The 17,005-nt window shown below is 42.7% G+C and overlaps 2 protein-coding genes and 1 pseudogene across 2 annotated transcripts; 1 reads left to right on the forward strand and 2 right to left on the reverse strand.

Moving 5' to 3' along the window:
- Positions 1–579: 579 nt before the first annotated feature.
- Positions 580–3,201, forward strand: LOC124405577. Its single transcript, XM_046880605.1, has 4 exons — positions 580–1,971; positions 2,083–2,141; positions 2,236–3,136; positions 3,184–3,201. The coding sequence occupies exons 1-4, from the start codon at positions 580–582 to the stop codon at positions 3,199–3,201; spliced, it is 2,370 nt and encodes a 789-aa protein (XP_046736561.1).
- A 123-nt stretch (positions 3,202–3,324) lies between these two features.
- On the reverse strand, positions 3,325–5,347 carry LOC124405578 (annotated as a pseudogene).
- Positions 5,348–7,361: 2,014 nt separating this feature from the next.
- On the reverse strand, positions 7,362–12,259 carry LOC124405580 (uncharacterized protein K02A2.6-like). Its single transcript, XM_046880606.1, has 4 exons — positions 8,474–12,259; positions 7,931–8,305; positions 7,833–7,868; positions 7,362–7,604 (listed from the first exon to the last, which is right to left on the reverse strand). Exons 1-4 carry the CDS (start codon positions 12,257–12,259, stop codon positions 7,362–7,364), a joined length of 4,440 nt encoding a protein of 1,479 aa, XP_046736562.1.
- Between the last annotated feature and the right edge of the window lie 4,746 nt (positions 12,260–17,005).

The raw sequence follows: 17,005 nt of genomic DNA on the forward strand, positions 1-17,005 counted from the left end.
GACGAATTTTGAAAGAGCATCAGCATTAAATTCCGACCGTTCTTTGAACAATCAATTTTCAATAACAAATGCTTCCCAAGCCTTTCCGAGTGACTATCTCAATGACTTGAGATTCTAACCTCAAAAATGCATGTGAACTACATCGCCGACAGAAACAAAGTTTAACAGCAGGGTCTCGCGGTGGCCAGACTGCACGGACGGTGGATTTAAATTCGCGCATGCGCAGTTCTTGTATAGTTTCTAGAGATGGTCCCGGTATATATATATATATATATATATATATATATATATATATACATGTCGGCGCGCGGCAGTTTGTGTACGCTTAAGTGCGAACCTATAATCACCCAATGTACATTTCTTCTGTTAACGAGCGGCGTAGAGGGGGAAGCGAGCGTTACCCAAAATCGGGGATCCCGCTCGAACGTGTCTAGAGCCAGAAACGAGACGCTGAGATTCTAGTCTAATTTTGAGTCTCGAGCAGAGAAGAATTGCAGATACGTCTCCCCTCTGTACGCAGCCTGGGCTGTGTTACACCTTGTTTTCATTTGAACAAATAAATTACGTTTTTTGAACACCATGGCCTCGCCTCACCGGCAACCCGCTGATTTACCCAATTCCCCGACATCAGAAGTGGGATTACGGGACCCGGATCAACACCCGGAAGGCGCAGCGGGAGATAACGTCGAGACAAATCATTGGAAGAAGATGTTTGAAATGCAAAGTAAAAATATGCTCGAACTTGTCCGGAAATTGAAAGAGATAAATCCAACGCAACTAACAAAGATGAACTTTCCCGAGTTTAATCCGGATAGTGGAGAAATCGATGCGCGAGCATGGTGCAGGACCGTTGACCCTTGCCTCGAGGAACGACCTGTTCAAGGAAGTGCGTTAATAATAAGTTTAAGCAGCGCGTTGAAAGGTACCGCGTCCTCGTGGTTTACACAGGTGAACTATTCGGGAATGAATTGGACACAGTTTAAGGAAATTTTCCTGGCTCGATACGACACGGTCGAGACTCCGGCCGCCGTGCTGATCCGTGTAAATAGCGGAAAGCCAAAGGACGGTGAGTGTTTACCTGCGTATGCTGGTCGGTTAGTGACGTCACTGACAGCTCGTTGGCAGTCTAAGTCTGTGGAACAGATCGCTGTCGCCACCGTGCTGGCACATTGCGTTCAAAATGAACCACGGTTGCAACGACTTGCATATACCACGGATATAAATTCAAGGAGCGCTCTGCAGCAGGAATTGATGGCCAACGCTTACCGTAAAAGACAGGCTGCTCCCGAGAATACGCATCAAAAATTTACTCCTAACAAAAAACAGAAAATCACTTGTTACACTTGCGGCAAACTCGGGTATAAGTCAGCAGACTGTTATCATCGTAAAACACACCCCAAAAAGTTTGGAACTGGACAAAGTGACCTCAAGGGCAGCAATAACCAAGACAAGGGGTCCATCACCTGCTTCAGATGTGGTAGACCTGGTCACATCTCCTCCCAATGCAAAAGCGATGCCTCAGCCGGACATTCGAACGCTCCAACCAAACGACAGATCAACGTATGCACGGTTCAAGCCGCGAAGTCTGAACTGACCCAATCGGGTGAGAAGTATTTGTTTTGTTTTGACTCCGGAGCCGAATGCTCGTTGATAAGGGAATCCATAGCTAATAAATTTTCCGGTAGACGTGTTCAGTCACCAGTAACTCTTCTCGTTATTGGAGAATCTCGCGTGGCTACCAACTTGCAGGTTGTGTCTCGAGTCGTCATTGACGAATACATAGTCGAAATTCCTTTTCATGTAGTACCAGACGAGTACCTTGCTCATGATATTTTGATCGGTCGCGATTTGATTGCACAAGGTTTTACGGCCGAGGTATCGCGTGATCATTTTTGTCTAAAGAGAACCGCGGCTATTAATGTATGCAAAGTAGGTAAAAGGGTCGAAAATTTTGAAGATATAAACACCGATGTCAGCGAATCAGACAAACTGAATCTTATTAATTTACTTAATAAATTCGCTTGATCATTCGCGGTGGGAACGCCTACTGGTCGTGTCACTACAGGTGAATTGCAAATAAAGTTGATCGACCCCAACTGCACTGTTCAAAGACGACCATATCGTCGAAGTCCGGAGGAAAGGCAAATCGTACGTGACAAAATCGATGAACTCCTATCGGCCGGCATAATAAGACCCAGTTTTTCACCTTTTGCAAGCCCGATACTCTTAGTAAAGAAAAAAGGATGGTTCTAATCGGCTATGCGTAGATTATCGCGAACTCAATCGTAACACGGTGCCTAATAGATGTCCACTACCCCTTATAGATGATCAAGTACAACGGTTGAGTGATGCTGTATATTTCACAACTCTGGACATGGCATCTGGCTTCCACCAGATACCTATTCATAAGGACTCAGTCCAACGCACAGCTTTTGTTACCCCAGACGGCCACTATGAATACTTATCTATGCCTTTTGGCTCACGAAACGCTCCTTCAGTTTTCCAAAGAGCCATCAACAAATCACTCTCGGAACTTGTAAACACGTTTGCAGTCTGCTATATGGACGATATTATGATTCCAGCGAATTCAGTAGAACAGTCGCTAGAAAGACTTGAGATAGTACTAGATAAACTCAGCAGTACGGGTTTTTCTCTGAACAAAAAGAAATGTTCATTTCTAAAGACGAGCGTTGACTATCTGGGGTACCAAATTACGGCAAACGAAATACGACCTAACCCACAAAAAGTAAGAGCATTAACGGAATCCTCACCTCCGAGTACCGTTACGCAAGTTAGGCAGCTAGTAGGCCTTGCTTCATATTTTCGTCAATTCATCCCAAAATTTTCCCAATTCGCTTCCCCGCTGTATAAACTGACCGCAGGAAAAGGGAAAATAGAATGGAAAACACAACACGAGGAAATCCGTCAAAAGTTAATTAAGAGCTCAACAAGTGAACCAGTCCTTACAATATTTAATCCAAGTTACCCTATTGAGCTGCACACGGATGCTAGCGCAGATGGGTATGGAGCTGTACTCATGCAGAGAGTCAATGGCAAATCACTCGTAGTCGCATATTATAGTAAAAAAACGACTGATGCGGAGTCACGTTACCATTCATATGAATTGGAAACTCTCGTAGTAGTTAACGCAGTTAAACATTTCCGCCATTTTTTACAATGTAGAAATTTCACGGTTGTTGATCCTAATCCTCATCAAGAGTTCAAGTTCTTATTTATTAATTTCAATGTGATGAATAAACAAGGATTTATCAAAGAATACATCAACACGTATTTGAAATACTCCGACACGGCCACTCTGATCTATCACACGTCCTCGTGTGATTCGTCTGTAAATTATAAAAAAAAAATATTTCATCAATAATTATTCGCCTCGGCCACCCTGGCCTTCCGATTTATCTTTCTTTAATTAAAATAGGAAACTATGTATTCTGAAATGAGTAACATAATTCAGGCCATTCGGGTGACAAACACTCTTTCATTCAGTTTCTCTTATAATCTCAGATCACAATAATCCAGTGATGAGACCTCCCGCTCTTAACCAGTAACGGGGTACACAATACCTCTGTTACTTCCATCCAGTAACAGGTACTCACTTATCATGCATTCGCCACGGCACACTCTTTTCTCATACAGTTTCATACTGTGCATTCCAAAGTTCAGTAAAATATTACTGACTCAGCTGATAAAAAAAATATCGATTCATGCTTCTTCAAGTAAAAGCCTAGTGATCAGGTTTCCAATCAAGATTTTTCTTTGAAAAAAACGTTGTTAGGGCAAAAAGTGTCGTCATAATTTGAGAGAACTTAAATACAAATTGTCGAAAATGGGACGCCAACCCTATGAATTGACGTAACTGGCATACGGTTTGAGGATGAGATAAAGCTACCAGGGCCTTGATCTTCCTAGGATTCGGCCTTACTTCACCTCGACTTACTTCATAGCCAAGATAATCAAAATGTCCTTCCGAGGTGATAAATGCAGTCTTTTCTATTGAATCAGAATGCATTTGCAACTGATAATACCCACTGGCCATGTCTAGGATCGGAAAATAATATCTGAATAGTAATGATCTTAAATTAAGGGCAACTGAAAGTTTCGGAAACGGTGTTGTCATTCAGCTCCCTGTAATCTATGCACATTCGGTTTGAACCATCCTTTTTCTTGACAAAAAGAATAGGACTTGCAAAAAGGGAAGAATTGTGACGAATTATTTTATCGTTTAAAAGTTACTTTAGTTTATCACGAACAACTTTTCGTTCTTCTTCTCTCAACCTATATAGGCGACGGTAAACTGTTTTATTTGGGTCCTTGAGACGGATTTTTACGGGTTCAACATTCGCACGACCTTTTGGAGTACCATACACAAATTGATTTTTGAATTTGTTCAAGATGGATACAAATTTTGATTTATATTCCAAAGAAATATTGGTGTCCAAACTGTCGAAGTTGAACTCATGAAGCGTTACATTACACGTATTAACAACACGTGTTTTGGTTAACTTCAATTCGTCAACTGTCATTAGTACAGATAAACCCTGACTCAAGATTTCCACTCCTATCATAATGTCGTGACATAAGTATCAATCAAGTAAAACATGAAACGTATTTCAATAGTAACATCGTCAATGTTTACAGTTGACAAAATTTGCAAAGTGCTATTAACGCTTGCTTGCCCAAAACCAGTCATAGTAACGACATTATTTATTAATCGTTTTCCACGAATTTTGCAAGAAATTGACTCCTTGATAAGAGAACACTAAGATCCTGAGTCATAATGAAATGAAAATCGCTCACCGGCTTGTTGTAAAACTCTAGCAGGCGTGTTAATTTTACACATATCTACACGGCGCTCCATAACTTTACCATTGCCATCCTTCCTTTGCAACTTTCTCAAGACAACGCAAAGCAAAATGACCCATCTTCAGTTTGACTCTCCATCCCATAATTTTCCTCCCTTGATCGACACATTGATGCTTTGTGGCCCATTTTTTCACATTGAAAACATTTGACTTCAAGAGAAAATGGCGTGAGCTTGAATCGTTTGTTGGCCGTGAAAGCGAGACGTTGGACACGTGACTCAAAACGTGCAATATGCGCCAATATTGTTGATGATGCTATCTCTTCAGTGGTCAAGTTTTTCCACTGATTCATTAATGAATTCATCAACGATGCAGCATAAGACGCAATACACTCACCTTCTTTAGGTTTATTGCTGGTAAAATTTATCAACAAGACAGCAGGAGTTTCCGGACAATCATACCTTGATACGAACAATTCTTTAAATTCGCTCCACGTTATCCCGGTATATGATACTTGCGACAGCCATGCTTAGACCTGTCCCCTCATGGCACGATTCAGCTCAATCATTAAAGGTGCACCTTGCAATGGTTGATCAGCCATTCAAATATTAGCGGTCGTTATCCATGATCTCGCGTTCACTTCTGGTTTATCAGGATCAAACTCCGGTAGACGCACATTATTATTATTATTCACCGAAGGAGTTTTCATCACTTGTAATGACGCAAAAAAATTACGATTCTGATGTTCAAGAAGTAATCGCCACTTTTATTCGTTATGTTTACTCGTTACTTGTGGGTTAACAGATCCGCATCCCACTTCTGATGTCGAGGAAGAGCCTCGGAAAGGCGGTGAAGACGAAAAATGATCTTCCTGATTTAAGTTACTCAGCTTCAAGCGTAACGATTCCGACACGTCTGGTCAACTCTCTCGTTTCCCCGTGACTGTCGATTTCGTTCAAGCGTAGTTATCAACAACCCATTTGTTTGTTACTAAGGTCCATCGCTATGCTATATTCATAGCTTAGCAAAATAACGCTTGACGCTTGATATGACAGACTCATCAAGAGTTCAAGTTCTTATTTATTAATTTCAATGTGATAAATAAACAAGGATTTATCAAAGAATACATCAACACGTATTTGAAATACTCCGACATATAGATTGTGACGAGGTTTTTCGCCGCTCTTGTTCACCCGGAGAAGTTCCCAAGAGTTAACCTGGTGCACAATGATTCGGCAACCCGCGATGCACTCTGCAGCTTACCAAAGCTATCGCGAAATTTTGTTGGGTGCCTGGCGTGATAAACACGCCTCGAATCTTTACCTTCGCAATTCCTCGGCTATCCTTCTCTATGCCAGGTAGCTCAGTACCGCGGAGAGGGGGGTGGGTAGTTTTGCGGAGAGAAAGAACGGACACTCGACACGATACAGAATTTAACAAAATAGAATAAAATAATATATTCAAAGAAAAATTCGAAGCGATACAAAACAAAAGGAAAAAGAAACAGATACTCAATTCGCCTCCCGCGATTCCACAAACAAAATAGAAAGAAAATCAAATCTTAACTAAACCTTAAATCTACGTGCGCTAGTCGCGTTCCTCGTCTCAACGGGATCAACAAAACAAAAATCAAAATACAGAAAATCGACAACGATACGAACACGCTACTCGTGATCGTCCTTCCCTTAATTATAAATATCGGCGCTATTCGCCAAACCCTAACAGAATTATCGCGCTAATCGCAAAACATACCCTACAAGTACTCGACAGTAATTCTTACTTAACAACTTAAATCGAAGCGATTAATCGCGACGCATCCGAAACTTCACTATCTTCCGAAACAAATCAAACAAGGAAACTAGAAATAATAACCCAGCCAAACAGAGCGCTCACACTTAGCGATACGCGACCTACACGAGAGGTGACACTTTCTGAACACGCAAACGCGACTTGACCCTGTGCAGCGGAATTTGGGCTGCTCGCAATTAACGAAACGAATGACTCTACTCAACATGTACAATAGCCAAAATTGACTCGATATGTTATCGCAAAAAAACAAAATCAAGCTCCGGCCACCAACCAAGGAAATCGGCAAACGAATTTCGAGTATTGTTTGACGCAACTCAACATAACCAACCGTTACCCGGTGCGCCGACCTAAGCCGTTCTCGAAATTTGTCCGCAAAGAAGCGATAGCGCTTACCGCAATGAATCCAGACCAGAAAAATCTCCGTCACGATAATTGGACAATGGTTCCGTCTTCCGCGAATCCCAAAATTTTAACACCAATCGCTCAACTCTCTCAATAACCCAAAAAAAACTATCTTTACAAAATTTTCGCAGCCTTCGCTAGATTCAGCACCAGGACGCAAGTGTCCTGCTCCGTCATACCGAGCCAAGAATTCAAACCGAGGCGTTGTCGTTTCCGAAATTTGACGAATCTTATTGGGTATCGAATTACGCGTCTCTTAAATTCTAGCTTATCGCTAACGTCGGTTTCCGCTGTCACGGCTCGCAGATTGGTCGTTGGACTCTCCGGTGTTCAGTCCTTGTCAGTGGCGTAGAGGCAGCACGATCGTTGGCATGATGGTGTATCGCGAGGAAGGCAGGCTACGGTTCGCTGGCCAACAGCGGGAATCTCGTCCGCCTTGGTTTCCCTCGCGGCAGAGCTCGGCGTTGGCGCTCCCTCCGTAGCCTCGTGTGAGACCCTTCGCTCGCGGTGTATCCTCCGTTGAGGTCTCTCTTTACGGCCGGTTCCACACTTTCGAATTCGTCGTCTATCTCCCTGGTTGGTGTCGCAAATACTCAAAACAAAATTAAACAAAAAGACCCTGTGATGTACTCAGGTGAAATAATAATTAATATAATACGAATCACATTCAGTCAGGGTTTATTGATGCTCATAGTTTACAGGTCGAACTAAGACTGAGGTCACTTATACCTAGGATGAGAGAACGAGTAAATTCGTAGCTATTCATGAGTTCCAATCGTACCAATATAATACATTACAGACCTTCCCGTCTAAATTAAAAACGTATATAAAATTTAACTGTTAATTTTTTTTTTAACTAGCTATATTCACAAATTTATCTTGCTTACGGGCTTACTCACTCTCTTCTCTCTTTGATTCACATTTAAATCAAGATCTTTCTTAAGATACGTTTTGCGAACATTTTTTGCTGCAGTCCTATTAGATTTAATGTTATTTGAAACACAACCAGGATGTCGCTTGTCTAAATTCTCTTTAACTACCTTTTCTTTCTCTTGCAAGTCAACAGTCGTTGCTCCTTCTACAATACTCGGGTTTGTCAGTTCAACTTTTTTATTATTACTATCAGGCAAATTTCCTTTCTCTAAATCCTCCAATCGTCTTCTCATCTCTCCTTCTTCATAAACAATTTCTTCCAACTGTCTCTCATAAAATCTACCCGTTTTAAGTAATTGATCAACATGCCTTTTCCACAAAACATCTTCAACATTTTCTGGCTTACAAATATAGGTTCTATCACCTAATTTACTTGTTATACAAGCTTTCCTCCACACTGGTTTATGCGGGTTTCTATAATCTCTAGCATAAACAATCTCACCCACTTCAAACAAAACTTCTCTCTTGCCGTGAAAATATTGAACTTGTTTTTCTCTCATTTTATTTACAGTTTTCATATTTAAAAAGGTCAATCTAGTCTTAACATTACGTCCTAACATTAATTTTGCAGGTGTTTCACCAGTTGTCGAATGTGGTATATTCCTATAACTAAATAAATACCGACTAATTAGGGTCGATAACTTAATCGATTTATTTTTATTTTCCAACAAAGCTCTTTTGATACCTCTTTTGAATGAACCAACAGCATTTTCTGCTAACCCATTTGTTGACGGATGGTATGGCGCTGATGTTTCATGAGCTATAAAATTACTTTTGCAAAAATTATTAAACTCCTCAGAAGTAAGTTGCAGACCGTTATCAGAAATGATTAACCCGGGTAAACCAAATCTCGCAAAACACTCTTTCAATTTCTCAATAGTATTTGTTGAAGTTTTTTTATTGATTTCAAAAATTTCTGGCCATTTAGAATAAGCATCTATAACCAGTAAAAATTCCTTGCCTTCAAACGGACCAAGAAAATCAATATGAATTCTTTCAAAAGGAAACGTGGCTTCACGAAACTTGATTAATGCAGCTTTCCCTGGTGCCTTAGCAAACGACATACAAGCACTACAATTTTTAGCGTACGTCTCGATGTCTTTGTCTAAATTAGGCCACCAGAAATACTGTCTGGCTAATGCCTTCATTTTTACAATACCCATATGAGTACTATGAATCTCTTCAAGCAATATGGATCGTAATTTTTCTGGCACTATGACTCTGTAACCCCACATAACGATACCATCTTCCAAACTTATTTCATTAGCTCGAACAACAAAGGGTTTGAATTCTTCACTAGTACAATCAGGCCAACCATCCCTGGTATACAAATAAACCTTGCTTAAAATTCTATCACGCCTTAATTCTTTCTTTATCTCATCAGCTGAAACAGGTACTCGATCTTCTACCAAAAAATGAAAATAATCTCCCACATCTACTTGACCTTGCTGAACTTGCAATGGAAGTCGAGACAATCCGTCTGCACCACCATTGCACTCTCCTTTCACGTATTGAAATTTATAATTGAAACCACTCAAAAATAAAGCCCAGCGCTGCAAACGCCCCGCAGCCAATTGTGGTATTCCCTTATTCTCACCAAAAAGTGCCTGCAATGGCTTGTGATCTGAACACAAAATGAACTCGTTACCTAATAAATATTGGTAAAACTTGTTCACGGCCCAATAAATTGCTAACGCTTCACGATGAATAACAGAATAATTCTTTTCAGCTGAACGCAAAACTCGAGATGCATAACTGATAGGCTTTTCAGAACCATCAGGTAGAATGTGTAACAAAACCGCGCCTATTCCAACCTTAGATGCGTCACAAACTAACTTAATTTCTAAGCTTGGGTTAAAATGTATCAAAAATCTTTCAGATGACATTTCCTTTTTAATTTGTCGAAAAGCTTTTTCACATTTTTCCGACCAGTCAAAAACTTGAGTCTTCAACAACTCATATAGTGGAGCTAAAATCTCTGAAATTTTCGGTACAAATTTAGCATAATAATTAACCATGCCAACAAAAGCCTTCACTTCTTGCACATCAGCTGGTCTACCTACATTAACAATTGCTGCCACTTTTTCAGGGTCTCTTTTCAATCTATTTTTATCAATTATATGACCCAGATACTTAATTTCTGATAGCATAAACGAGCATTTCTTAAAATTCAATTTAAACCCTGCGTCCGATAATCGCTTAAAAACTTCTTTCAAATTTGCCAGATGATCTTTTTTATCTGTCCCAGTAACTACAATGTCATCTAAAAAATTGATAACACCTTTAGCCCCCAATAACACTTTTTCCATTATTTTTTGGAAAATAGCACAAGCTGGTTTAACACCAAAGGGTAATCGGTTAACATAATAAATTCCTCTATGCGTCGACCAAGCCAGAAGCTCTTTCGAGTCCTCCGTTAATTCCAGCTGATTATAAGCTGCCGTTAAGTCTAATTTTGTAAATTTTTCTCCGCCACTCAAAGCTGCAAAAAGTTCTTCAATACGCGGAAGTGGATGTTTAACATCCTCAACCGACGGATTAACAGTGATCTTATAATCCGCACAGAGTCTAATATTTCCTTCACTTTTTAAAATAGGAACCAACGGAGTACCCCACGATCCATTACTTTTTAAAGTAATAACACCTTGAGCTTCTAACTTGTCTAATTCATTATCCAATTTCTTTTTCAGAGCCAACGGTACCGCTCTAGGTTTGATAAAAATTGGCTTAACTTTGTCTTTTAATTTAACTTGCACTTTCTCAAATTCATACTTCCCTAACTTACTTTCAAATAAACCAGAATACTGATCCAAAAGTGCTTTAACTTCTTTATCTTCCTCAACAGCATTAATTGAAGCAATATAAAATCCTAAGACTTTCATTAAATCTCTACCCATCAAAGGTCTACAGCCATCTTTAACAACCACAAGACTACCTTTAGCTTCAGTTCCATTGTTACATAATTTTACAACAATTTGTCCAATCGGCAACATAACTGTACCATCATACATTCTCAATTTAACAGTTGTTTCTTCCAAAATACAATGAGAAAAAAATTCCTTGTAAAATCTTTCTGGAATAACAGATCTACCTGCACCGGAATCAATTTCCATCATAATAGGTGTTCCTTCAATTAAAATTTCTACCATTTCTGGTTCAATCAATTCCACGTCACTATTTATTCTAAGCATATCATAAACTTCCTCTAAACAATTTTCATTGATTTCAATAAAGTTGTTATCTGATCTCTTTTCTTTACAAACTTTAGATAAATGCCCTACTTTTTTACAATTTTTACACCGATAACTTTTATACTTGCATCTTGCAAAACTATGCTTAACACCTCCGCAGTATCTACATTTAAGCTCACTTGATTGCCCTTCATGAGTTTGTGATGCACTTTTCTTCTTAATATCCTTGTTGTATTGAACCACCTTCTTCGGAATTGATCTGCTGTTGTTCGAGTAAATCTTGTGTAATTCCAATGAACTGGACTTAGCTGCCGTTGTTAAAGTCGCCTCCTTATTCCTAGCCGCTTCCAAAATTGTATTTAATGTCGCTGTAGATTCAAGTTCACATACTCTGTCCAAAACCGGACCTCTTTTTAAACCAGTAACAAATTTGTCTTTAATTTTATCGTCTAAAAGAGAACCAAATTTACACGTGATAGCTTTACTTTTAATTCGAGCATACCACTCATTCACTTTTTCAAACTCACTTTGCGTTAAGTGATAAAATTCAATTCTTTCTTTGAAAACGGAAACTCTTGGCGCGAATTGTTTATTCAAAATATCACAGAGCTCACTATATGGTTTGGTTGAGGGTAAACAAGGATCACACAAATTTTTCAGCACTTTGTAAGCTTCTTGACCAATCAAGGTTATCAATACCGCTACTTTCCGGTCCTCAGGCACGCTGTTAGCCACAAAATATTGATTTAACCTTTCTTCGTATAATTCCCAATCCTCACCAATACTAAACTCTGACAACGAGCCAATAGTCGAAAAAAAACTAACACTAGGTGTTGATACAGCTTGGACTGTGTTTGGACTTTGAACCTGGCTTGACTCTAAAACCGTTGAGTTTCTCCATCTTTCCTCAACTTGTTGCTGTCGAATATTAAGTTGTTCTTGTTGCGCCATCAATTGTTGATGCTGTTGTTTAAGTTGATCTTGCCACTTTTGCAATTGAGTCTTTAAATTTTCCTGTTCAACCTGTTTCTGTTCAAGTAAAGTTTGCTGTTGCAACCACTTTGCCTGTTCGGCTTCTAATTTCCTTTTATCCTCACTTGACATTTTGAGTTTAAAAGTTTAAAAATATGGGTTTTTAAAATAAAATTTGTGCATATAACACACCCACTTCCTTTTTAAATAAACATTTTACCTCGTCGCCAATTAATGTGATGTACTCAGGTGAAATAATAATTAATATAATACGAATCACATTCAGTCAGGGTTTATTGATGCTCATAGTTTACAGGTCGAACTAAGACTGAGGTCACTTATACCTAGGATGAGAGAACGAGTAAATTCGTAGCTATTCATGAGTTCCAATCGTACCAATATAATACATTACAGACCCTGTAATACTCTATTCGCTAGCCTGTAAAGGGTCCCCTCTCAGTGTTTCGGATGCGTGACCCTTGTCCTGGCGCTCTTTAGGAATTAGATAATCATTCTTGTCGCGAAATCCCTTGTTAGAGTCCCTCCTGAGGTTCGGGGAGCCACTTGTAACGAGCATCAAAAAAAAATGCCACGTTACAACTCCCCCCCCCCCTAGACGGAACGTGGGGTGACAGAGCGCCAGCGCTACATCCCGCGGGCCGAACTCCTCGAGGTGACCGCTAGCTCATAGTCATTGACCGCCATGCGTCATACGGCAATTCAGAATATTAACAAACAAAACAAAAAAAATAAACTTCTATACCAAACCAAGAATCTAATAAAACTTTTCTCAACCTATGACTCCGGGTCATGTCTCGTAGAGTATTGGTCCCAGCGGCATCTGCGCCGTTGTGAACGCTCTTGTTGTCTGGTGGACCTGAAATCGTACGATAACTACGCTACTCTTCGTCGCCACTCGATGCTTCGTCCGACTCCATATACGGCTTCAAATCTTTGACGTGATGTCTACCAAGATCCTTCCCGTCGCTATTCTCGATCTCGTAGACGACATCTGAAAGTACTCTTGTGACGCGAAACGGGCCCGCGAATTTAGGGGCCAATTTCGCCGCAACATTTTGAGCCGCTGACGACAAAACCCGATTCCTCTTCCATACCAAATCATCCACTTCGAAGCGAACGTCCCGATGCCCGCGATTATAATATCGCGCCTGCCTGTCGTGAGCTTCCTCTAGGTGTTTCGTCACTAAATCTCGCAATTCCTTCAACTTCCTCATTCTTTCGGTCCAGGCCTCTGGACGCGGCACCGGAATCTCCGCTGGACCCTCCGTTTGCCGACGCAACTGCATTCGCGGTTTCGGACCGCGCCCGAGATTCAGAAACGCGGGGCTTACCTTTAACGAACTATGCCGAGCGGTATTATGCGCAAAACGAAACTCGTGGACATGGACGTCCCAGTCACGGTGATCTGTCTCGATATACGCCACGATCATAGTCTTGAGAACGCGATTAACCCTTTCCACTGGGTTCGCCTGTGCGTGGTACGGCGGTACGTGAGTGTGGACGATATTATACGCCGCGCATAAGTCGTTGACTGCTCGATTCGCAAATTCAGTCCCATTATCCGTCAAGAGCACTTCCGGGGTACCCCACCGCGAAAGTACGAGATCTTCAAACGCCGCCAGAATATTTTTCGCGTTCGATTTTCGCATCGGAGCTATCTCTATCCATCGCGTAAACAAGTCCTCGAAAACCAATAAGTATTCGTAACCGGCGCGACTCCTAGGAAAGGGACCCATAACATCAGCTGCAACCACCGCCCATGGCCTGTCGACAACTCGTCGACCCATTAGACCGGCTGGCTGCACTTGCTGCACTTTGCCTTCCTGACAACGTTCACAAGCTCGAACCATCAAAACGATATCGCGATACATGCCCGGCCAATTGGCTCAACTAGCGGGTCGGTTCTCCGGAAATACAGACGCCCCTCGACTATTGACCAATCGCGAAACTTTTGCGGGTAGTTTTCGACGTCTTGCACGCGACGCCGGTACCACGGATCGTCGACGACTTCACAGGCGGCCTTACGCTCAGTCCCTGGTCCGTCATCTCCAGCGACGTCAAGGGCGGCTAGCTGCTCAGTCCCCTCTTCCTCGCCTTCGTACATCCGCGATAATGCATCCGGCACGTGATGCATCGCCCCCTTTCGATGTAGAATTTCGCAATCATACTCGAGTAAATCGAGCGCCCACCTGGCTAACCGACCCGTTGGATTCCGCAATTCTTTCAACCATTTCAAGCTCGCGTGGTCGGTTATCACCGTGAAGTGATAGCCTTCCAGGTAAGCTCGAAATTTCTTTACTGCCCAAATTACCGCGAGACATTCCTGTTCGGTCGTAGAATATTTCCTCTCCGCGTCCGACATGGTTCGACTCGCGTACGCGACCACACGCTCTACTTCGTCAATCGTCTGTGTCAAGACAGCTCCGATACCAAAACTGCTTGCATCAGTCTGCACCACAAATTCATATTCAAAATCGGGACACGCTAAGATTGGAGCCGACATTAACGCGGTCTTAATCAGTTCGAACGACTCCTCCTGTTCATCCCGCCATTCCCACTTCTTACCTTTCCTTGATAACCGCGTCAAGGGCTCGGCTACACTCGCGAAACTCGGAATGAACCGCCGATACCACGAGGCCATACCTAAAAACCTTCTCAACTGCTTCAAGTTCCTGGGCGCGGGATATTTCAGGATCGGTTCGATCTTGTCCGCATCGACCTGTAATCCGTCCCGATTGACTTTAAATCCCAAATATCGAACCTCATCGCGACAAAATTCACACTTTTCCGGGTTGATGGTTAGCCCGGCGAGTACGATTCGTTCCAGAACGCGAGAAAGCCATAATAAATGTGATTTAAAATCGGTGGTTACGACGATAATATCGTCCAGATACGCGAAGGCATGCGGTTCCATTTCAGGGGTGATTAATTTATCAATTAATCGCTGAAATGTAGCCGGGGCTCCGGTAAGTCCGTATGGCATTCGCACGAATTGGAATAATCCGCGACCCGGTACCGTAAAGGCTGTGATTTAGCGACTCTCTGGCGTTAGCGGAATCTGATGGTAAGCCTGACTCAAATCAATAGTCGATATATATTTCGCGGATCGCAACTTATCGAGAATGCCATTCATAAATGGAATAGGATACGCGTCCTTCTTTGAAACGCTATTCACTTTCCGAAAATCCAAACAAAATCGATACTTCCCGTTTGGCTTTTTCACCATTACTATGGGAGTTGACCACGAACTCTGTGACGGCTCAATGACCTTGTCCGCAAGCATACGATCCACCTCTTCGTGGATAGCCTCCTGTACCTTCGGAGAGACGAGATAGTATCGCTGTTTAATTGGCGTATGCCCCTGTACTTCAATTGCGTGTTCCGCGAGGTGCGTAAGACCCAATTTCCCTGAAACTTTCGGTAATTCTTTCGCTGAAAATTCCTGCAACTCGCGAGTCTCAAAATCCGCTAATTCTGCGATACCGCAACACCCTGCACCCTCCTCAACAAACATTTCCCGATGATCGTCAAAAGTTTGTTCATACTCGGGAAGTTCAGTTAACCTCCATGACCCGCGCGCACCGTCAATCACCAAACCGAAGGCTCGAATGAAATCCATGCCGAGGACGCAATCTCCGATTAAGGTGGGAATAATCCGCATCGAAAAATCGTGCGCGATGCCCAGTAAAGTTATCGGAAGCTCTACTTCCCCGATTACCGTCTCGACTGATCCATTCGCCAAAACTACGCCTGAACAACGCGGTGGTTTAACTTGCCGCCCAAATTCTAAAGCTAATTTCGTTCCGACTGCCCCGAGAAATGTTCGCGACGAGCCGGTGTCCAATAGCGCGCTAACCCATTTATTCCCAATACAAACTCCCAAAAACCATCTCTTACCCAACTCTATAGTCTGCAACGGAAAACATGACTCTAAATCATCGCGAACGCTACCTAATTTGGTGTCTGTAGAGCGGGGCGCCGCGTCGACACTTAGCGAGGCTGCCCACCCTGGTTTCCCGAGCACCGCGGACAATCGGTTGAGTAGACGTCGTCCAAACCGCAAACGAAACAGAATACACGCAAAGGATCGGGACAGCTGTTGAATTTGTGTCCCGGGCGGTGACAATTCATGCATAGCCGCTCATCCCACACGGGATCTCCGCGAAACTGTACCGCGCGCGGTACGCTCGGTGCCGGTCGGCCAGCTGATGCTGCCGCTACTCCCCCCGTACCGCTGGCGGGTTGTCGCCGCGCGACTGGCCTCGCTTGAGCCGGAGCTCCGCTACCTTGCGGCGCACTGCCGCTTCCCCCCGCCAGACTCGCTGCCGCTACTGCCTTCATCAACTTTTCCTCTAACGCTTTAACCTGCTCCAACAACATCTTCTCTAAATTCTTCGTCACCGAATTTTCTAGATTTCCGGCTCCACTTTCCGCAATCGCAGCTAATCCGGGCGCTCCGCGAGCGGGTGTCTGCGCCTTATTCTTGCACGCTAATTCTGAAATGAAGGATTCCTTTGGCGTGGGCGGAGGGCGATATTCCCTCGACAACGCGAGGTCTCGTTCCCGCTCGGTCGCGAGACTCACCAGTTCACTCCAAGTTCGAAACTCTCGCCTTCTTAACATTTCTCGAATATCTGGACGCAAATTTCTAAACGCGACATCTAATTGATGGTCTAGGGCATACGGCCGAGACATGCGTCGCAACAATCCGCGAATACACGATAGGTATTCCGTCACCGGTTCTCCTGGTCCCTGTGTACGCGACTTCGCCTGATCCTCCACTCTACTTCCCACCGTCACATCCCCAAACCATTGTCGCAACGCCGCCTGAAACTCCCCGTACGAGGACCAGCTGTC

This window comes from Diprion similis, chromosome 4, assembly GCF_021155765.1.
Source record: "Diprion similis isolate iyDipSimi1 chromosome 4, iyDipSimi1.1, whole genome shotgun sequence".
Lineage (NCBI taxonomy): Eukaryota > Metazoa > Arthropoda > Insecta > Hymenoptera > Diprionidae > Diprion > Diprion similis.

Bases quoted from the DNA above. Each gene is read 5' to 3' on its own strand.
- LOC124405577 (XM_046880605.1), top strand. From the start codon at position 580: ATGGCCTCGCCTCACCGGCAACCCGCTGATTTACCCAATTCCCCGACA. The intron at 1,972-2,082 runs GTCAGCGAATCA...TTGCAAATAAAG, and splicing joins TTGAAGATATAAACACCGAT to TTGATCGACCCCAACTGCAC. The intron at 2,142-2,235 runs GCAAATCGTACG...CTCTTAGTAAAG, and splicing joins CGTCGAAGTCCGGAGGAAAG to AAAAAAGGATGGTTCTAATC.
- LOC124405580 (XM_046880606.1), bottom strand. From the start codon at position 12,259: ATGTCAAGTGAGGATAAAAGGAAATTAGAAGCCGAACAGGCAAAGTGG. The intron at 8,306-8,473 runs GTAAATAAAATG...TATATTTGTAAG, and splicing joins CCTTTTTAAATATGAAAACT to CCAGAAAATGTTGAAGATGT. The intron at 7,869-7,930 runs GTGAGTAAGCCC...AAAAATTAACAG, and splicing joins TGAATCAAAGAGAGAAGAGA to TTAAATTTTATATACGTTTT.